At 46.6% G+C, this 20,562-nt stretch overlaps 1 protein-coding gene across 1 annotated transcript in view; it reads right to left on the bottom strand.

The window, feature by feature from the left end:
• Positions 1-20,562, bottom strand: part of LOC142575204 (scoloptoxin SSD14-like) — a 74,264-nt gene that overhangs the window by 30,824 nt on the left and 22,878 nt on the right. Inside the window, exons 2-3 of the mRNA XM_075684340.1 lie at positions 11,872-12,093; positions 6,966-7,088 (exon numbers count right to left, since the gene is read on the bottom strand). Coding sequence (XP_075540455.1) covers positions 6,966-7,088; positions 11,872-12,093 — 345 coding nt within the window. The remainder of the gene's footprint in view (positions 1-6,965; positions 7,089-11,871; positions 12,094-20,562) is intronic.

Below are 20,562 nucleotides of genomic sequence, written 5' to 3'. Positions count from 1 at the left end.
CGCCATCTGGTGGTCACAGCGGAATACGCGCACGGCGCGCTTACTCCGCTGTGATTGGTTAGCCTATTTGGCAAAAGAACAGCCAGGCCGCAGCAACCACGATCATGAAACCGGGCGAGGTTCGCAAAGAAAAGCTTGGCTTTTGAAAGCTCCCATGACGTGCGTAACGCGAATGTTTGAGCGTTAGCTGCAGTGTGGGCTAGGCGTTTTCGCTCCCTACCTCGAGCTTGCCGTATAGCTCGGCGGTCTGAAGCCCCTCAGTGCTGTCTCAATGACAATTTAATGTAAAAGATTCAGTGTAAAGGCTCGCCGGCTTTTAAGCATATACACTGGCGCAGCTGGGTGCCACGCGGCCACCGACTCACAAAAGGAAAAGCAAGGCGTGGCCGCGCCACGGAACAACTTCTGCAATATACTGCAGCCTCGGTCAGTCGGTTCCGTCGCCCATGATGCGGGGCTTTGGTGATGTGCAAGGTCTCTAGATGAACAAGTTTTAAAATAGCGCCGTTCTTTTATCTAGCCGCCGTTCCCCTCTCATCCTGCAGGACCTGCTTCCGGCATTGCCCGTGCATGATTGGCTTAGTGCGGTCACGCGGCACTTTCACCAGCACATCCAAATATGTTGCAGGTTTTTTTTCACGCAGCGTGATTTACACCTCCATATGAATGAAGGAATATCTACTGCATAGAATACAGTTTCAGAGCGAGTATTGATGATAAGCACGACACTAACAACAACCTACTTTTTATAGCACCCGTGTTGAGAGGCTTGAAACCTTTGGGAACGCTAGATTAGATGACGAGGGGACAGGGAAAGAGAAATACCAGTAATACTAGCTCTTGCAGGGAATCGTGACCGAAATATCCTCTCTCAATAGTGGAAGCGCCTTCTGGCATGACATGAAACTGAGTAACGATCTAAGGAAGTATAATAACTATAATCGCAATCTATCACAAGCGTTACTGCGATACGGCGCGGCTTCCCGGTGGATACTATTAGGCTTTCCGCTCATGTGATCGATCATGAACATCAGGGCCTCGTGTAGAGCCTTCTCATAACGCTGCGGCAGTTATCATTTCACCATGTTTCTACCGAACACGTCGGCCGAAGACGCCGAGCGTAAAGAAGTGCACTCAAGCATGTCAACAAATGAGTTTGAAAAGAAGCGCCGGCGCCGCGCTGTCGCCGCGCCAAGTTGCGCTTATTGCACGAGACTTAGCGTTTCTGTGAGAGCGTTGAGGCTAATTGAGGAAGTTTTACGGGGCAGGAGCTACAAGTCCATAAAGCGCCAAAGCAATTAAAAACTAGTCACCGCAGGCTCCCAGCTCTCGACCTGACAGCTTTCCAGCAGCTTCGCATCTGCTCTGCGCAGTCGACTCTTCTCTCGTCTTCGCTCCTCGCGGCATGGTGCCCTCGTGCTTGCTCAGAGCTTTCAGCGGTGATTTGCAACAAAGCCGTCGTTATTCGTTTTGTTGGGCAATTGGGGACCAGTTGCCTGAGCTCTCCAAGTTGCGCAAGGTGTCTGTCCGACATCAAGCATGCGCTTAAGTGATTTCTTGTTTGCTCGTCTTGACCAAATTTCAGAAGATACAATCTCTCCGTTTGTCTACACATTTTCCCAGCCTTCCGGCGCAACGGGAAATGCTTTTGTGCTCTCTCAGTGTTATCATCTGTTAGAAAAGCTAGGCGTGCACACGCGAACACAAGAATAGGGAAACGGGCAACACAAACACAGGCGTTTTGTTGTCCGTTTCCCTCCCACTCGGTATCCACCCTTTAACATGAAACGCTACCAACTAGCTCAACTTTCTCTCGTTGTAAGTTATCATTTGTGATGGAAGTGCAGGGAAAGCACGGACACTGGCTGAAACTTGTTATTCCATTCCAAGAAGTTATATTTTCATTGAAACTCGCTTATTCGGGAGTAATCTTTTTTTTTGTACCGTGCAACCAGTCTTCGAAAAATGTGGGTAGCGAATGCACTTCCGAGCCACAATATAAGCAAATCAGTACACGCTGCTCTTTCTTCTGCAAGCTAGAAACCACAAGTGGGTATCTGAAATGACGCCGAAACGTCAGAAGCAGTGACTGGAGCGTGATCCACTTAAAACGTGCCATAGGACAATGCGGCAAACAGTTTAAAAATAGCAGGATTACGGTTATCTTTATGAATATGCTCCTAGTGTAGTATAATTATAGAACCTTATAACGTGACACGCTATGCTTTGCGGTTATTAGTAGCGAAGAGACATTCAGATCTTGGAATCAAGGCCCGTATCTAGGGCTTAGCAGCGAAGAGCTTGAACGATTCTTAAATACAGTATAGTGGTCGTTTACAGACATGTACCCTACCCAGAAGTCATTCTTTCGACGGCCCGGTGGTTGACATGAGAAAGCTTGCGGTAATCACTGATTATACATTAATCATCGAGATGATCGCTTTATTGCTAAAATCCACTAGCCATCATAGGTACCCGTTGTGATACTTAATATATTACCATACAATGACTGAAACTGGTCGCTGCTCAAGACATAACCACTTAGGAGGATCGCGGAGACAACAGCACAACTTTTCAAATACCTGCCGCAGCAATCGTGTGACGAAGTTCATTGGCATTCCCTTTGCTGTTTCTCATAAAGCATCCCTTATGCGCTGCACCACAAAACTATATGTTGAACAACCACAAGCATTTCACCGCTTATTTTGGGGACGGCTATCTCGGAAGCGGTCTCTGGATTACTATTTTAGATGGACGCGCTTTGTTTCTCTGACCAGCTTTATATGTATGAAATAGAACATATATTTTAATGAAAACAAATAATTTGAAAGGCTAATACTTAAACAGTTGATAAGTAGCTAGCCCATCAGTTATACAGAATACTTATTGGTATCCTAGAAGTCTCAGAAATATTTCTTGTTATTTGGTGCATCAACCGACATACTGCGTTCCTTTATCGCGCACCCATTATCGAAAAGATTTGAATACGAACTGGCCACCACACTAAATAAGCTAGAAAGGAATGATGTTAATGTTCTACCCGTTCGGTCAATTATTCCTGCCACGTCTCGTATCTGTAATTGTACATTGATCTTGTAACTGTTTTTGTAACTACCCAATGGTATTGCATGATTGGTTTTACAACTGTTAATTTGCTTGCACAATGGAACTATAATGCAAATCGTCGTGTCATTGCTGCTGCAGGGGTGGCTAGAGCTTAGTAAAACCATGCAGGCGCACATTTTTTCTCTGGCCGCCTATTTTCGTAGTAACGTCGTATTGTGTACAGCTTAAAAAAATCGATCGATTGATTGATTGATTGATTGATTGATTGATTGATTGATCGATCTAATTGATGTCCCAAAGATACAGAGTACAGTATACTGTCTACATGTGCTGTTGTTTCTGCTCAGAAGAATTCATTTTACGAGACCTCAAGTGCGAACTGTGTGTTTAATTAGTTCACAGAGAGTACAAAAGAATCAATCTCATATACACTTGATCCACATCTTGAGTACCAGCTAGACCCTCAAGATCCACGAAACATCGACACCCTCTTACACCGTATCTGCTTCGGAAGTGCTTACAAAAAGCACCTGTTATTTGGAATTAAGCGTGAGACTTCTACGTTATTTTCGTGCAGCCACGACGACGAGGATGCATACCACTTACTCCTCGACTGTACCCAGGCACACTGCGCTAGACAGTGCCTCAAACAAGAACTCCGTTTACTTCACTCATTTGAAAATGTTTTACTTGCCAAAATGTTAGGCCCATGGTTATCAAATGTACTGCATCGCAAAGCAATGAAATTGTTTCAACGGTTCTTTAAGGACGCTGTATTTTGTGACTGATGTTGAGTCCAGTGCATCATGTGTGCCTCATTCTTGCACCTGAAAATTGTGTGCCCCAGATATTTCCGGACTTTGTTACAACACGAACTTCTTGATATAGACTCTTACTCTTAGTGCTGCTACATAAATTCTTCGGTTTTATTAAAGCGAAGCTTTCTTTGCCTACTTTCCCCGGTTTCGCATGACTTTCTGGCTGCTTTGTGCAGTGTGCTGTCGGGTCGGTCGCTATCTCAGCGGATATATTTCTGGATATATATGCGAAGGTTATATGATATTAAAAGGGAAATGACTTATACCAACCTTGTCTGCGGGCCAAGCATGCAAATGATAATTATAGTAACTAAACCATAGTAACATAGTAACATAAAACCATTACATACAATGTCGACTCACAGGCATCTCTAAAGCGCACCGATATGTTAATTGAATGATGAATTATATTTAACAGATTCTTTAATTTACTTTATTTCTTTTGATTTAGCCACTAAGTATGTGCTTAAGACCGTTCTTGACCAATTCTCCAGAATGGACATGCCCTAACACGATTCCTACACAAGACCTGAACATTTCATGTCGCCTCAGAGATACAGCTAAAGCACATCGATTTGGGAATAGAGTGGTTAAATATATTCCAATTTTTTACTTTCTTTGATTTAGCCATTTAGACATTTGATTCGGCCATTTGATTAGACGACAACTGACGGATCAAGCTCACCAGTAATACGGATAAACGTCACCGACATTTTCTCCACAAGAAACGAAGGACGGCGGATGTGCAGGCAGACATCCCTTGGTAACAGTTGCCAGCTAGCTCTTTTCCTCTGTTGTCTTTGTGATCTTTGTTTATGCGTACAAATATAATGATAACGATAAAATGCGTTTTCCTCTACAAGTTGCTGTGGTGAAGAGTTCCAGATGAATTGCGATTACCCGTAGTTATTTAAATTCAATAAACGCTTTAAGAAAAATTAAAGTGTCTATGCATCCATATTTATTTGCTCCAGTTTTCTTGATTTTACGATATAGATTGTATTCGTGGCTGCAAATGAAAACTTCAGTCACGTAGTCTTGAGCTGCTCAGGTTTAACAATTCGATTCAAGAACGCAGAACTCACATCACGCTAATTTGTCAGAGTTTCACCGCGTAAAGGCTGCGGGTGCTTTGCATCCATTTCGACATCATGCTCTCTTCAAGTATCGGGCGTATTTGTCACGTATCTTCTTTTTCTGCATATATGCATGCGATCTTGTACAGACGTCCAAAGTATAGAGATTCATTGCGTAACGTCACAAAACTTCTGTCATGAGTCATTGAACAAACGAAACCAGCTGTCATTACAACCGGTGACTGTGGAGTGCTGTTGGACACTGCTTAATATCCAGCCGAACATTTCGTACCGAAGTATGGTCATTTTACCTTAAAATATAACTGTGACGTTTTCGCACAACTTGTACCGATGATGGGGCTTTCTTTACGCACACCTCTTTTATTAACGACCGATGAGGTACGCATAGCGTCACGTAAATGCAATTGCGACCGCTGTACCGATGAGGTGCGCATAGCGTCACGTAAATGCAATTGCGACCGCTGTCCGCAATGCGACCGCTGTCATGTATACGAAAGCCACTAGCGCATATATATTTTGCGTGTGCCCAGAATACACGCAGAAGCGACGTACTTTAGCCTATTTGGCTATCAACGCATTCTTGCATGATCTCTTTTTTTAATCAAACTATACTTACTCGAACTCTGTAAGTATAATGTCGGCTGATAGGTGTTGCTAAACCACACAGATGGATGGATGGATGAAAAAAACTTTATTGACGGTCCTGAGATACGAGATCATTGCTCAGTGGGCTGCTCCCACGTTCGGAAGTGCAGGCCGAGCCTGGCCGCCGCATCGTGGGCTCTCTGAACTGCCCAGATTTGGTCCCCGTAGTCGGGATTTCGCAGTGACATATACCATCTTGACTAGTATGTTTGATCTGTGCCTCGTAACGAGGGTCATCGCCAGAGGATATGTTCTAAGTTGGCTGAATCGCCGCACTGAAGGCAGGTAATGCTACGAGTAGTATACGTGTCTGGATAGATTGAGTGCAAGAAAAATGGGTTGGGGTATATCCCCGTCTGCAAAAGTCTGGGGGTGATTGCGCTTTGGTCAGCTCCTTGTGTGGGAGCGGATAGACCCTCCTACTAAGGTAAAGGTGTTGCGTGACCTCGTTGTACGTGGTGGGAGAATCTCTATTGTAGGGTGTCGTGGGCTGGGGGATTCTCCACACAGATCTCTCGGTGAAATGTGAAATAGCGCATGGTTTACAGCGGCTTCTTTGAATTTGTTGTACTTCCTATATTTCTCGTTCCGAATTCTTGGCCCACTGGGCGCGTACCACTGAATATGAACCAATACTTGGCCAGTCCCCAAAACGGATGTGTGACACTCTGAACCAAGGGGCATAGAAGCCTTACATGCATTTACTTGTGTGTAGTACTTTTCTGTGCATACACCTGCTCACACCATTCTTCCCATGACAAGCGTCAAGCATCGGATAGATATTATTTTTATATTCTATAATGCTCGCACTCCGCCTGTAACGCTGAGCTTGCAGGAATCCGCCCCGTGCCCTTTCTATACGTATACGTGTAACACAGCATACACTTTGTAATACGGCTGTAATACGACCGATGGCGGTCGATCCGAATAAGGCTTGTTCTTGTTCGGGATCCCTGTTTCACTCGCCAATGGTAGTAGCAAGACATATCCGCTCCAAGCTTTCTGCGCCATCTCGTCCCACTGCTTGCACTCTGGTCTGTATGTACTTACAGCCCAATTTTCTCATTTTTTTCCCGCCACTTGCACTAACACAAACATTTCGTAAGGTGGGGCGGCTACATGGTGTGTTCGCCGCCCCCCCCCCCCTTCCCCCTGGCTACACCTATATCACAGATTGACCGAAAATACTAGAAATGTAGCCAACCCTGCTTTCCCGAGTATCAGCTGCGGTGCAAAGAACACGTGCAGTGCTAACAATGGAACCATGTGCAAAATAAATGATTGCGCGACAGGGCTGAAGCCGTTCACTGTTGGTGAATATATGTGCTAGGCGCATTACCTGTTGTAGATGAGCATGACAAGTCCGCCGCCCAAGCTCCACGCCTGCGGCCTCAGCGCCACATTGCACACACTCAGCGCAATGGCGGCATCCATGGCGTTGCCCCCTGTGTCCAGTAGGTCTCTGCGGCCAACATAAGCATAGATACAATGTACTCGTTACAATGCAAGGAAGCACGCTGCACGCTCAATACTGCCAGCCGGCCTCCAACTTGGGATGAGGCCGGGCTTCCACCCCCCCACCCCCCGCTAGATCCGCTAGCACTTTCCATTTAGTTAAAATTAAAGCTGCAATAAAATTAAAACAGATCGGTACATTACCTAAAATTCATTAAAATTTTATGCGGCCGAGAAAGCTTTGATGAGTGGAGAACGTCGCAATATAAGGTTGAACATTCTTTTCACAATTTGCACCGAAGCAGTATACCCAGACAGCGATGACGTCGTTACCTGAGTCGTAGGTTTACTTACTATTACGATTACTAAATGCGATTATCGTTCTTAGGATACTTCACGCACTTTCCGATGTCTCTAAGCGTTTTCCTAACAACTTGGGTGACTGGGTAGTCCCCAGTGGTCTGACGGGTCGAGCATCGGGCTGCTGTGCTGTGCTCGGTTTCGAAACGAGCTGCCGGATCTACTTGGCTCGCTGGGTGTGCCACCGGGTATGTGCCGCTCTTCATGACAAGCAAATATCCTTGAAAGCTTCCCTGGTGCAGGGTGGAATCGAACCCGCGTCATATAATGTGCTACCCACAAGCTTAGGGAATTAGGTCGTAAAAAATAATCTGCTTACATTAACTTCTAATCTACACGGTTTGCTTCGAAGTAGTCACCTTGAGCATGTATTCTTCGATCCCAGCGTTTCTCTTACTATTTCATGCATGCGTGCATGGAAGCGTCCAGGTGCGAATGCATTGAGGAGCTCCTGCGATTCCTACTGGATCTCTTCAACTGTGCTATACCGACGCCCATTCAGCCTCAGTTTAATTTTCGAGAGCAAGAAAATGTCACAGGGTACAAGGTCAGGTGAACTGGGCAGGTGCGGAAGCACTGCGATGTGTTTGGAAGTCAGGAACTATAGAACAACGAGTGATGCGCGAGCGGACGTGTTGTCGTGGTGAAGAAGCTAGTGGTTCTTCTATTTCTCCGCACGTTTGCGTCAAATAATGCTCTCTTTTAAGCGTTTCAAACCTCACAGTAAAACTTGCTATTGATGGTTTGTCCAGGATGTACGAATTCCTTGTGGATAATTCCGTCAAGGTCAAAGAAAACAATCAGCATGGACTTCACATGACCACGATGTATTTTCTTTTTCGGCCGTGGTGAATTGGACGAGTTCAACTTTAAGACTCGTGTTCGGTTTCAGGAGCATCGCCGTAAAGCCATGTTTCATCGCTGGTTATGACATTTACCTGAGGTTGTCTTTGACTTGTTGCAGCAGTTACGTGCAGAGAGAAACACGGTGGAGCTGCTGTTTGTCGCTGAGCAGTCATGGCACAAATTTGGCAGAAATGCATCTCATGTTCAAAATGTCCTAGAAAATTCGTTGAACTGTGCTGTATGACTGTCCTACAATATCACAGACATCCTTTATAATACCGAAACCGACCAAGTTGTCCAGCGCTAGTTATTCTCCCCCTCCCAAAAGAAAAGGCAACGCCCCAGCTCATGCGCGAAGAAGTAGAAGAACAGGGACGATGATGATGGCTATGTACAAATGAAAACGACGAAGTACGTTAATAGTGCTTACACTATATAGTTAGCTTGTGATTTGCAAAGATATCCGCGCGAACTTCTGCTGTCGTTTCCGATGTCGTGGTTATTTCGGGCGCCTACGACGCTCATCGTCATTAACAGACATTTGGCCATCTTTGAAGCGTTTACACCTCATAAACGTCGTCTCTCGTCATGGCATCAACTCCAAAAGCTTCCTGTAATATACGATGGGCTTTCGCCGCAGTATTGTTAAAGTTTATAGAAAACTTGATGCAGGTTATTTGTTCCTTAAAGTCTGTCATATTCGCTTATAAGAAATACGCCGAATCAATAAAACACAGCGTTGCAAAACTACATTCAGCAAAACAACACTTCCTCTCAGCTGCCCGGCTGTCAGCATACTATTACACAAGAAATATTGCTCGCCACACTGTTAGGGTTGGCGTCTGGCACCACGTGCAGAAAAGAATTTCAACCGACCATCTCTCACCCTGCCTCGTCGAAATGAGGCGTGACTGCTCCTGCTACGGTTGGCGTCCCGCACCACGTGCAGAAAGAACTTTCTCTCACCCGACTTTCACACACCTTGCTTCGTCGAAATGAAGCGTGACTTCCTAATTCACCATGACCATTTCGAGTATCTGCCGGTCTGGCGGAAGCCCCGCAGTGTGCACGCCTCTTTTGTGTGCGTGTGTGCGACTTTAGAGGGACCCGTTCCTCGAACGGCCGAAAGAAGAACTTCTATGAACCAGCAACGCGCAAGGGAGACGGACAAGCGTCTACAATTCCAGGAGGTGGGACGGCCTCCTCCTTTCAGCAGGCTTTCAGTGCCGGTCACGTGACGTCGACGGAAGCAAGATCCCTCTCACGATTGTAGAGAGCCTATTTAAGGGGCTCCGAAATGTACTTTTGATCACTTCATGCTCTTCTAATTTTCCTTCACCAACTTTTGAATAAACCGCGCAAGTTTTGCACTACAAATCGTCTCGTCCTTGCTTGGTCGCCATGGTCTACCGGATGCCTGCAGCCCGCCGACAACGCCACGCTACCCAATAAGTAACGTCGGTCGAGCTTCGATAGGCAGGCGCCGCTATAACTCGGCAGCAGTACGATACGCTACCACATCTACGCAACCACATCTAGCATTGGAAAATTTATACCAGTTCTCAGGAGCCAAAGGAATTTCCCGAACTTTTGGGTAGCACTTCGTATATTCAGATAGTCTTGTCTGGATTTCGCACACGCGCCACGCGCGGACTTCGTGGTGGCGGCGCTAGGTGACGCTGCTAGTCCAGATAGAATCGCGAGAAAGCAGCCCGACAGCATGCATGCCACATACATGACACGTCTCTGCCGGCGGCCACGGCATCCACAACCGCATGGGCGATTTCATGTGCACTTCCGAGGGGGGTGGGGCAGGGTGGTGTGAGGTGAGGAGGGCCACGCTTGTCCGTGGCGTCAACTGCTGAGGTCTGTCCGCGGTACCAGCGTGTGTGACGGAGATCACTGGTCCTGCAAGGGGTGATGGCGAGCGGCTACGATTAAGGTTCGATGTGACGCTCCCTTGGGTGCTGTCACCGCTAACACTGGTGGCACGATTTCCCTACAACGAAGGGCCACTCTTGTTGTTGGTGGAACGAAAGCGTGAGAAGTGTCGCGAAAAACAGACGGTGGGGTGATGATATACGATATGTCGCCAGAGTATAGCGCGCGTCGTCTGTATAGAAAAAAAAATCACTGCATAAGCGGAGGTCTGTCTGCGACGACTGCTGTGAATTGCGCCCACGCGTCACCCACGCGCTGTGTGACGCGATCTCCCGATTAGCGAGGCAGCCGCGTCACACTTCGCTCCGTTTGCAATGTGGCACACGAAACGGATTGTCCGCGCCAGCTACGCTACTCACAGTGATCTCTTCCTAATATAAACCGTGTACCTATATAATGATAATACAAAATACTGACACGCGAAATGAAAACACGTATACAGCTGCGTTCAAATTTTGCATTAGAGAGCACAGTAATCTTCGGTGATTTATTAACTACTTCACATATACTTGAAAGGGAAATCTTGTCATCTACCAGAATGTAGCACAAAGCTACAAAGGAACTCCAAACGGGTTTCTCAGAAAGAGCGATTCGCAGTTGAGGAAAAGTTCGTCCTGGTCCGAGACACGAACCCCCACACCAACGCCTTTCCGCGGCGGTCGCTCTACCATCCTAGCTAACCAGGAGGCTAGTATGTCGCAGTCGCGAGGGCGAATTTATCGACAACTCGGAGCACAGGGACACAGAATATGGCGAATCACTTCTGCGGAATTCTGTTAGGTGGGTTAAATATCATAGAAACCCGTATGGGTTTCCTTTGTAGCTTCGTAATACATTCGTATTTCTTCAAAGCGAATATGACAGACTTTAAGGAACAAATAACCTGCATCAAGTTTTCTATCAACTTGAACAATACTGCGGCGGAAGCCCATCGTATATTACAGGAAGCCTTTGGAGTTGATGCCATGACGAGAGACGACGTTTATGAGGTGTGGATGACAATTTTTCCCTGTCATGATACTTCCTCCAGCTTGGGGGATTCCGCAGAAGTGATTTGCCATATGCGCAGGCACTACGAGCTGGCCGGCCCACGACAGCGCATCGCCCGCAGGGCACGACCTGTTCGAACAACCTCTGCAAACCGGGCACGGCCCCGAGGCACGCGCGTGCACTCGGTCCCCAGGCGGCGGACCGTAATTTTCTCTATGTTTTCATCTCGCAAGTACTGCTATTTATGAGTTCGCAACAGTGGTCGATGCAAAAACAACAGTGCCCGGGGCGACTGTACGTGCTGGGTTTCCGCCATAATCTGTCAGTCTAGCAAGACCATTGTAATGTAAGGATTCCTTTCGATCAATTCTATTCTATCGCTCACCTCTCACGGCCGGTGGATCCCGGTGAACACGTGGGAAGAGCACCACGCGGACAACTGAACAACCACGGCAAGTAGAATATAATCGTTACTAATAGCCGGCCCTGAGCGTGCTGGTAGTGAGGTGCGGCGCGTTCCTGCCGCTCCGCTCGAGTGTCAGAGGGAGCGCTGCGCGTGAAGGCCCGCTCGTTCGTGTGACTCGGCTTCCCTGCACAAGCTCCCCGGCGTTTGCCGTACGTGCACGCAGCCAGAGACGAAGCCGTATACGCACCGGGCGAGCTGTCTGCAGGGTGGGTCGTCCCACGCGAGCACCATGGGCGGCGCTTGGACGCGCACCAGCGGCGTGGGTCCCTCGGGGATGGTGGTGTTGTAGAAGGCGAGCCGCAGCTTCTCCGCCTGCGGAAGCATGCGGCTCAGAGCGAAGTACAGCCCGATTGCCGACACCGCCAGGTACACCAGGATGATGATGAGGTCGCTCCACCGGAACACGAACCTGCGTCGCACAGACTTCCTGGACACTGCAGCACTGGCCGAGACTGACGTTCGGTTCAAACTAGAACGCGTAAGAATGAAAAGTGCTCTTCATTTCTACACCTTTTCGCTTCACTATACAAAGGTCTGAAGCTGGGCTAGTCTGCCGCGCACCTTCATAATAAATAAATAATTAAGTATATATATATATATATATATATATATATATATATATACAGATAAAGAAGCAGTGCAAATTACATTACCAGGAAAAGAAATGTTGCCCTGAAGCCAAATAGCCCTATACTTATCACTCTTGTACAGGTACACAGTTCACCTACACTGGGCTCTTTCAGGCTACATTTGCAAATACGTGTCGGTGCTCCCAGATGTACGCATAAGCCTAGGCGTCCCCCTCACCCACGCTTGAAATAAACTGCCAGCTATGTGCAAAAAAAAAAAATACACCATCACTGTTAAAAAAATTATCAACGTATGCGCAAACGAAATAAGTTGAGAGAATTGTTTGCATGAACTGCTACTGAATCTATTCGCGGAAACACCACACAGATCCAACGAAGAACCAGCCACGGCATGCTTGTGGGACTCAATTGTTGAACACCTTATAGCTACATTTTCAAACAGTCCTATTGTGATCTTCTATGCCTTACACCTAAATATTCGCTGCTCCGACATGTCCCTTCTAATCGCCGTCGTATAGCCTCGCTCATCTATACGTACATACTATTTGTCAATGCAGCAAAATATTTAGGAACGAGTTATCTGTGCATATTTATTTATTTATTTATTTCATTTACCTCACAGGCTCCCGAAGGAGTATTGCGTGAGGGGAGGATACAGGGAATTAGCAAAAAAGAAAGGAGTACAAAGAAATTATACATTGTTAGTGAGTAAACATAAAAGAACAAATATCTAACAATATAAATAACGCGATAAATGAAACAAACGACTGTGTGAAGTAACAAAAAGGAGTACCAAGAAATTATACAAATGGTAGCAGGTGAAGGTGAAAGAACAAGTCTCTAATAATGTTAAAGCAATTCAAAACAAACATTCAAACAAAACAAAAAGAAAAACCTATACAACTTCGCCACAAGTATTTACTTAGGTGCGCAGTATGGTTTGGTTGTGACGAATTATGGAAATAATATGCATAAGCGTGCTTTGAAGGATACTGGATCAAGAATGTCAACTATGTCGTTTGGTAGGTTATTCCAATGTTGAATGGCACGTGGTGACGCGGAAGAATTGAAAGCATCGGTTCGGCCAAAGCTACGCTGGAAACTGAGATGATTATGCAAACGCCGAGATGTACGAGATGGATGAGTGAGCGGCAGAGTGGACGGGCGCGTGCTATGGATTAGCTTGTGAAATAGACAAAACTATCCTATGGTTCTTCGTGATTCAAAAGATGAGAGAGATAAAGATGATTTAATGCTAGTCACGCTAGAGTCGCGGTGATAATCTTTGAAAATGAAGCGGGCGGCGTGGGTTTGGAGCGATTCGAGAGTCTCGATTAGGTAAGCTTGGTGAGGTGACCAGATGTGGGCTGCGAAGTCCAGTTGTGGCCTTACGAACGTCTGATAAGCGATTTGTCTGGTGAGGACAGGAGCATCCCGCAGGTTGCGTTTAAGATAACCGAGCGTACGTGAAGCTTTAGCAGTTATTTTTTCGATGTGCGCAGACCATGACAGGTTAGGTGTAAGGAGAATGCCGAGGTACTTGTATGAGTTGATGCGTGTGACGGGGTTCTTATCAAGTGAGTAATCGGAAGCGGAAAATGTCTTTTTGCGGGTGAATGTTATTAGTTTGCATTTATCAGTGTTTAGAGTCATTTGCCAAGAAGAGCACCAGTTAGTAATACGGTCAAGATCTCAGAGCGACGTGATCGGAAGGTGAGCAGATTTCACAATAGGTCACACAATCGTGTGCGAACAAGCGAATGAATGACGTTATTTCGGATGGCAGGTCGTTAATATAGATCAGAAAAAGTAATGGTCCGAGTGCGCTTCCTTGTGGCACACCAGATGTTACATCGCTGATACTGGAAATAAAGTTATCGACGACGGTGCAAAAGCGGATGAGAACCCTGCAAAAGCGGATGAGAATTTTTCTGCTTTTGTGTATTCACTATACTCATTTTTTTAGATGTTGGCGAAAGGCCTACCATTCAGTTCGTAAATCTGCCGTACCACCTAGATTCATCATTGCGCAAAAACGATAGAGTGATCGTTTTCAATAGTTTTCACGCCCGTGTTGCACATTTAACATAAACCACTAGATTGTGGGAGGATAGCGTAATTATTGTATACCTGTATGATTTGAATGTCCAGTCATGTAAAATATGTTGGCAAAATTAAGCCATCAGTTTTTCTTTAGGACAGCGTTGTTACTTTTATAGCGCGCTCAATAACGACATTTCCGCAAACGTCACACGTGCACCGACATTTCGCACAGTATGCTGCTGTTCATGATTTTAGAGGGCAGGCGCACTCATATTATGAATTGACGTTTATCGATATGGTAGAAACGAAACGTATACGATCCGTATACGCTCAGGTGACCAGTGCTATAACAAAAGTGCTGAAATTGATAGGATAAGAAAGCAACTCAGTAAGAAGTTGATGGCCTTGCAACGAGCGATGAAACGAAAAGTGCTAGACGTAACTTTAAGAAACAGCAAGACGACAGCATGCATCTTAGCGGAAGTGGGTGCCGCTGATACTTTTGCTGAGATTAAAAGAATGAAGTGGCAGTCAGACATATGAGGCGCATAGGGCAGATAAATCGCGGTGATCGTTTATTAGGGTAACCGAACGAGGCGCCAAGGAAAGGAAATGCAGGTGATAACATGCAGATTGGACAGTGCAATGAGACGAGGAAATTTGCAGGTGAAGGATGGTGTTGGCTGCCGTGAGACAGGAGTAACTGAAACTCATTCGGACAAGCCTTAGCTCTGGAAGTGGACATAAAAACGTGATGATCGCAATGATGATGACGACCTGCCGCCGTAACTTAAGTGCGGTCGCGATGCAGAGCTCAAAGGGGTTGTTTCGATCCTTGTCACTGCGGCCACTTTCTATAGCGGCTAAAGGCAAGAACGTTCGTGCGCTTAGATTTAGGCGTAAATGAAAAAAAAAAAGAGAGAGTCAGTGGTGAATTACCGGTAAATGCGAGATAAATGTGTCAACATTACGTTCCATATCTTTCGGGTCCATTCTATAGGCCATTTTATTTTTCATGGGCGCCGCCATATTGCATATGCATTGATGCCATCAATGGGCAGTCGGCATGCTGGCTTGGGCGAGCGCTCCGTATTGTATGTTAAGTACGCTCGGCGGTAGTTTCTGCTGGTTGTTTTTGGCATCGCACGATCTATTTAGTATGTCATGGCGACATCTAAACGGGAAATGGTTCTACGAGATGTACTGGTGTGGCGTAAGTCGCCATGGCCGCAGTTTCTGCTGGCGTTCAGGTGGACGGCCGCACCGAGTGCGATGTGTGCGCGCGGATTTGAGCCTACAGTCAGCCTCGGAGATCAGCTGTGTACTTCAGAAAATTCATTTCACTAATGTGACCCTGCTGCAGCACTCTCACTGTAATCCGAAGCTGGGGTTTTGCTGAGATGAGCGGTTCCGGAACATAGTTTCGCGAGCCAAGATTCACGCAGCTCCTTGTCCAGCGGCTACGTGTGATTAAGGCTGACACCGGGCTCCGTTGCGTACGTCCGACACTGCGGCACCGAGCAGTAGCCTATAGCATGCTGCACACTTCCAAAGGTAGCCACTACCGTACCTATTATAGTACTTTCAAATGTTGTCAAGCAGACATCCAAGGCGGTAAAGCCTCACCCATTAATCAGAACCGCAGCGCAACTCAGACTTTAAACTTTCGTTTTCAGCTCGCTTCGGCGCGCTTGCGAAGCAGCCTACGCGGCCTCTGTGTCCACGTGGTCCCTCATCCCACGTCACGCCGACGGTGGCGCCAGCTTTTCCAGTGGTGGAGCTCACCGCCAATAGCAACCGTGTCCGTGTAAAGGCCGTAATATACGTGCACGTACGTATCGTCTAATGTGTGTTCGTCTATAGAGTGACGTCAGTGTCGCCTAGCGACCTTATCGGCAGTTGTTCTTCAGCAGTTCCATGGGGGGAACGCATATCGTGCGCACGGCAGAGGAGCAACGTGTCCTACAACGACGACGGGAGCGATCGTGCCTTCGTCGATGAGCCTTGCCGGTCGTGTTTGCCGGCCGACGAAGACCCGCAGCATGGCCGTCAAGAACGGCGGCGTCAGAAGAACCGGCAACGTCAGCGCCGGCGGCGGGGCGCCGCTAAATCAGTCGTAGATATAGACCATTTTTTCGTAGGCGCCGCCATATTGTGAACGCAGTGGCGCCGCCTATGAGCAGCGCCATACTGGCTTGGGTGAAAGCGGTGTTTTGCATGGCAGGTATACGCTCGGCGGTAGGTTCTGGCGTTTGTTTTCGCGGTCGTGCGGTCTGTTTAGAATGACGTGCGTTTTCTACTTGGTAAACGGTTCTCTGAGACGTGCTGAAGTGGTTTAAGGCGTCATGGCCGGAATTTCTACTGGCGTTGAGGTGGACGGAACACGCAGCGCGACGTGCGCGCGCATATTTGAGCATACAATCAGCCTCGGAGATAAATTGTGTATTTCGGAATGTTCCAATCACTAATGTGACCTTATTGCAGTATTATCCTCTATTCCTAAGGTGCGGTTTAGGAGTCATGAAACATACGCGACGATCGTAACAGCGTGGGTACCGTTCTGCTACAATAGGAGTTGTGCTGTTATACTTTGACAAGTGTTCAAATTGTTCGCTGCAGGTTACATTGCGTGACTACTTGGTTCGATGCATGAGGTTTCCGCCCCTGAATAAAATAGTTTTGGCAAGTAATAGTAGCATACCTTACAGTCTGAATTAAACTTGTCCAGCAAAGGGACTATTTACGAACTGCGCGAGCGTCCGAAGCAGTGGTAGGTGCTGGATTACATATATCTTTGTTCTATATACCGCATGGTCCCAGCATACGGCATCACCGGTTACATATTTATAAACGTTGTGCGGCGTGACTATGCGAGGTCCTACTGCGGCGTTAGCCCGTTTTATCTTGCTTTTTCGAGAAAGTGGATGACAACCGAAATTTTTTTTTCGGTTGTGTTCGTTCCGTTCTCTACGACGCACTCACACGTATTACAGAAATTTTGTCCTCAAAAGTAGGCATCGCATTCTTTTTATGCTATCCTTCTCATATATTATGGCTGTATGCAGGCCAAAAAGGCAATGCCGAAGCGCACAGCTTACATATGTATTGTGCTGGTCCACCAACCTGCAGTGATCGCTGTGTTGAGCAGCGCCATCGGCCTCATGCAGGAAGGCTAGCGTAGACATATGGTAATTCGAAGCCTGCTAGACTTGAAATGCGCGAGAACGATGCCGGTGCATCACAAATATTTGATAGCACCGGCCGCTTAGGTGTTTCGTGGTTGCCTAGCTAGGTTGGCCGTGCACGAGCATGCGCTCTTATGCTTTATGTTTTACTCCCTACGCCAAGCGATCAGATAGTGAGCAAATTTACCATTTCATGCTGCTAATACAGAGACACAGGTTTTCTTTGTTGAATTAAAACCGATATGAGAAAAATAGTTCACAACACATACACACACCGCGACTGATAATGTGCGTACACCGCGGCTGATAAAGCGCGTCACATTTTTGCGCCCCCAAGAGATATTTCCGCCTACTGTAGTTACCGATCCACCGAAAGGCTTCCCTGACGACCTTATATGAACGGACATGGCGTAAAATTTCACAAAGTACCATCTGAAACATCTCGAAATCGTTCCACAGCACGCGACAGCAATACTTTCAAGCAGCGACGCGGCGGATCGCCCAAGCCAGAGAGGAGGAAATGCTCTCCGCGCGCCCTATCCTCCTCGCCCGATGAAACTGTCTATATCCCCAGCACGATTCGCAGCGTGCCCGTGACGAGCGGGCACACGAACGGAACCGGGAACGTGAGCGCCGGCTGTCTCTTTGTCTTGATGCGCTAACTGCGCGCGCACACACACGCACATATATATGTAATTTCGTCAGTTTAGAAGAACACATAAATGCTTCGCTGGTCGTCCTTCTTCAACGAGTGAAAGGGCCGATGAATTTTTTGATGATGAATGAATTAGTCGGAGCTTGTTCAGTTTTGAAGATATTGTTACCAGTAGTATTTAATCGACAGTAGCTGGCTGATACTCGTCAAGCTACACAGCACGAAAACATAGGCTTCCGCCAAGCTCGAGCGTTCAGTCATGCCGTTATAGTTGTCGTCAATATCGCTCAACTGTGACAACATCTACGAACGCTTCCTGATAAACACAACTTGAAAGATTGTACATAAATATCAACGACGACAATAAATATCTTACCGTGGCGTACTTTGCGTTCGATGAATTCTGGGAAGCCCGAGTAAGTGGAATGCATTTGATACAATGGCTGGCTTTTCTGATGCACAATGACGCTCTCTCTACACCAGCTAGAAAGATTACTTTTGTACCTCGTGAAAATGTGAAAATAGTCGCGATTCGGGCGAGTTTATATTGGTTCATTTTATGATATATACGTCGACACGAGCTGGACAAATCGGATAAGCATAACAGGACGCGTGCGCAGCGTCCTCTCATTTTTCTTCGTCTTGTCCCTCATTCCATACACCTTTTCTGAAAGAAAGAAAATAGACACCGTCCTGCATTTTGAATACAAAGCACAGAAGAAAAGTTGTGCCAGAGAGGTGACTGGTGGTGCTCAGCGCACTTCGTAAGGCGATGTTCGCATTTCACAGCAATTTTATAACATCGCTCTATGCGGCAATTCAGACTATTTGATGCTAGCTTGATCCGGAATTCTTAAGACACGAGGTCTTCCGGAGGCAATAGCCTTTCATGTCTCGCCCATCATTTGTCTCCCATGAAAGGCAGACAGCGTCGCTCGAACAGCTGCGAAAGACACTGGCAAGCAGCTGTGCTGTAGACGGAGCCACAGCATCACAATAGGCCGGTGCTGTTTGGACAGCAGACTGTAAAGAAGGTCATACAGAATGACGTCTGAGATTCTTGACCTAAGCTCCAGTTGATCCACTCATCTTGTCGGGTCTATTGCCGCATTGTCGAGTAATCTTAGATGACGCATAACTCCTGGTACCTATACACCGCGGAACATCTGATAGTGTATAGAGGAACCACCGCACAAAATTTTACGCTTGAAATTCGAATGGTAGCGTCACGAAAATCTCGCAAAAATAGTCGCTTTTCATACCGTGACTGAAAAAAAAAAAACGTCGCCATTACCGCTCACCGGAAGTCACGCATGAGCTATACCACGTGGCTTCTCGCATGACCTCAGGCAGCACTCGCGGCTGCCCCCAACTCGTCGAAAAATCTCAGCGGCCGAAACTTACGTCATAGCCGGTAATCACGGGTGCATGAGTCGTCTGCTTCGGTGCTGTTAAGAGACTTCTAAAAAGAAAATTACGCATTTACGAGCCCTGTGCACCTTTGCCAAGGACGCTTCAGCGATATATATTTCTCATTTGTAACCAATTTACAAATGTAAAATTTATTTGCAGTTGGCCTTTAATATTGCAGCAGTTCGTTGCGGCCATTTCATGATGTTTGAATAATTGCCATATATATTACGTGATATTTAAAACGAAAGCTCAGTACATTGGTTTGTGTGGCCTCAAAACAGCGGTAATGAAACGAATATTTTGAACATTTGGTCATGAAGTTTCAACTGATCCTGGAAAAACGCAATATATATATATATATATATATATATATATATATATATATATATATATATATATATATATATATATATGTTCAGTGATGTTGCTGTAACGTGATCCGCGGATAAAGAAAACTACGAACACATTAAACACTGTACCCCGTTGCCACTTGTTGTCTTCTACTAATTTTAAATGAAGTATTTCAATACTTTCTCGCACATGGGTTCTTGAAACCCTGTGGCGAATTAAAGTAAACTGACAGCATCTAAAATTATATTCCACTCGACATTATTGAAACAGAAAGATCAAAACAGCGCGCATCCAAGGCATGTGTCGTAGTTTGAGCATAGCAGTCGCAGCTGAATTTCAGGCAACCTGACACAATCCTCTGACTATTTGCTGTTGTTGTCGCTTAAAAATCGTGAGACCCATAAATCCAAACTGAAGCAGGCGTTAAGCACTCCCCATACGTGGGCCGATTCCGAAGATAGTGCAATGCGGGCCGATCCGCGGCGGAGGTGAAGCAGGCGCTAAGCACTCCTCATACGTGGGCCGATCCCGTAGATAGTACAATGCCGAAGATAGTGCAATGCCGATCCGACCCGCGGCGGAGGTGAAGCAGGCGTTAAGCTCTCTTCATACGTGGGTCGATCCCGTAGATAGTGCAATGA

This window comes from Dermacentor variabilis, chromosome 3 (assembly GCF_050947875.1).
Source record: "Dermacentor variabilis isolate Ectoservices chromosome 3, ASM5094787v1, whole genome shotgun sequence".
Classification (NCBI taxonomy): Eukaryota; Metazoa; Arthropoda; class Arachnida; order Ixodida; family Ixodidae; genus Dermacentor; species Dermacentor variabilis.
Note: the sequence above shows the minus strand (reverse complement) of the source record. Positions and strands in the feature narration are given on the sequence as shown.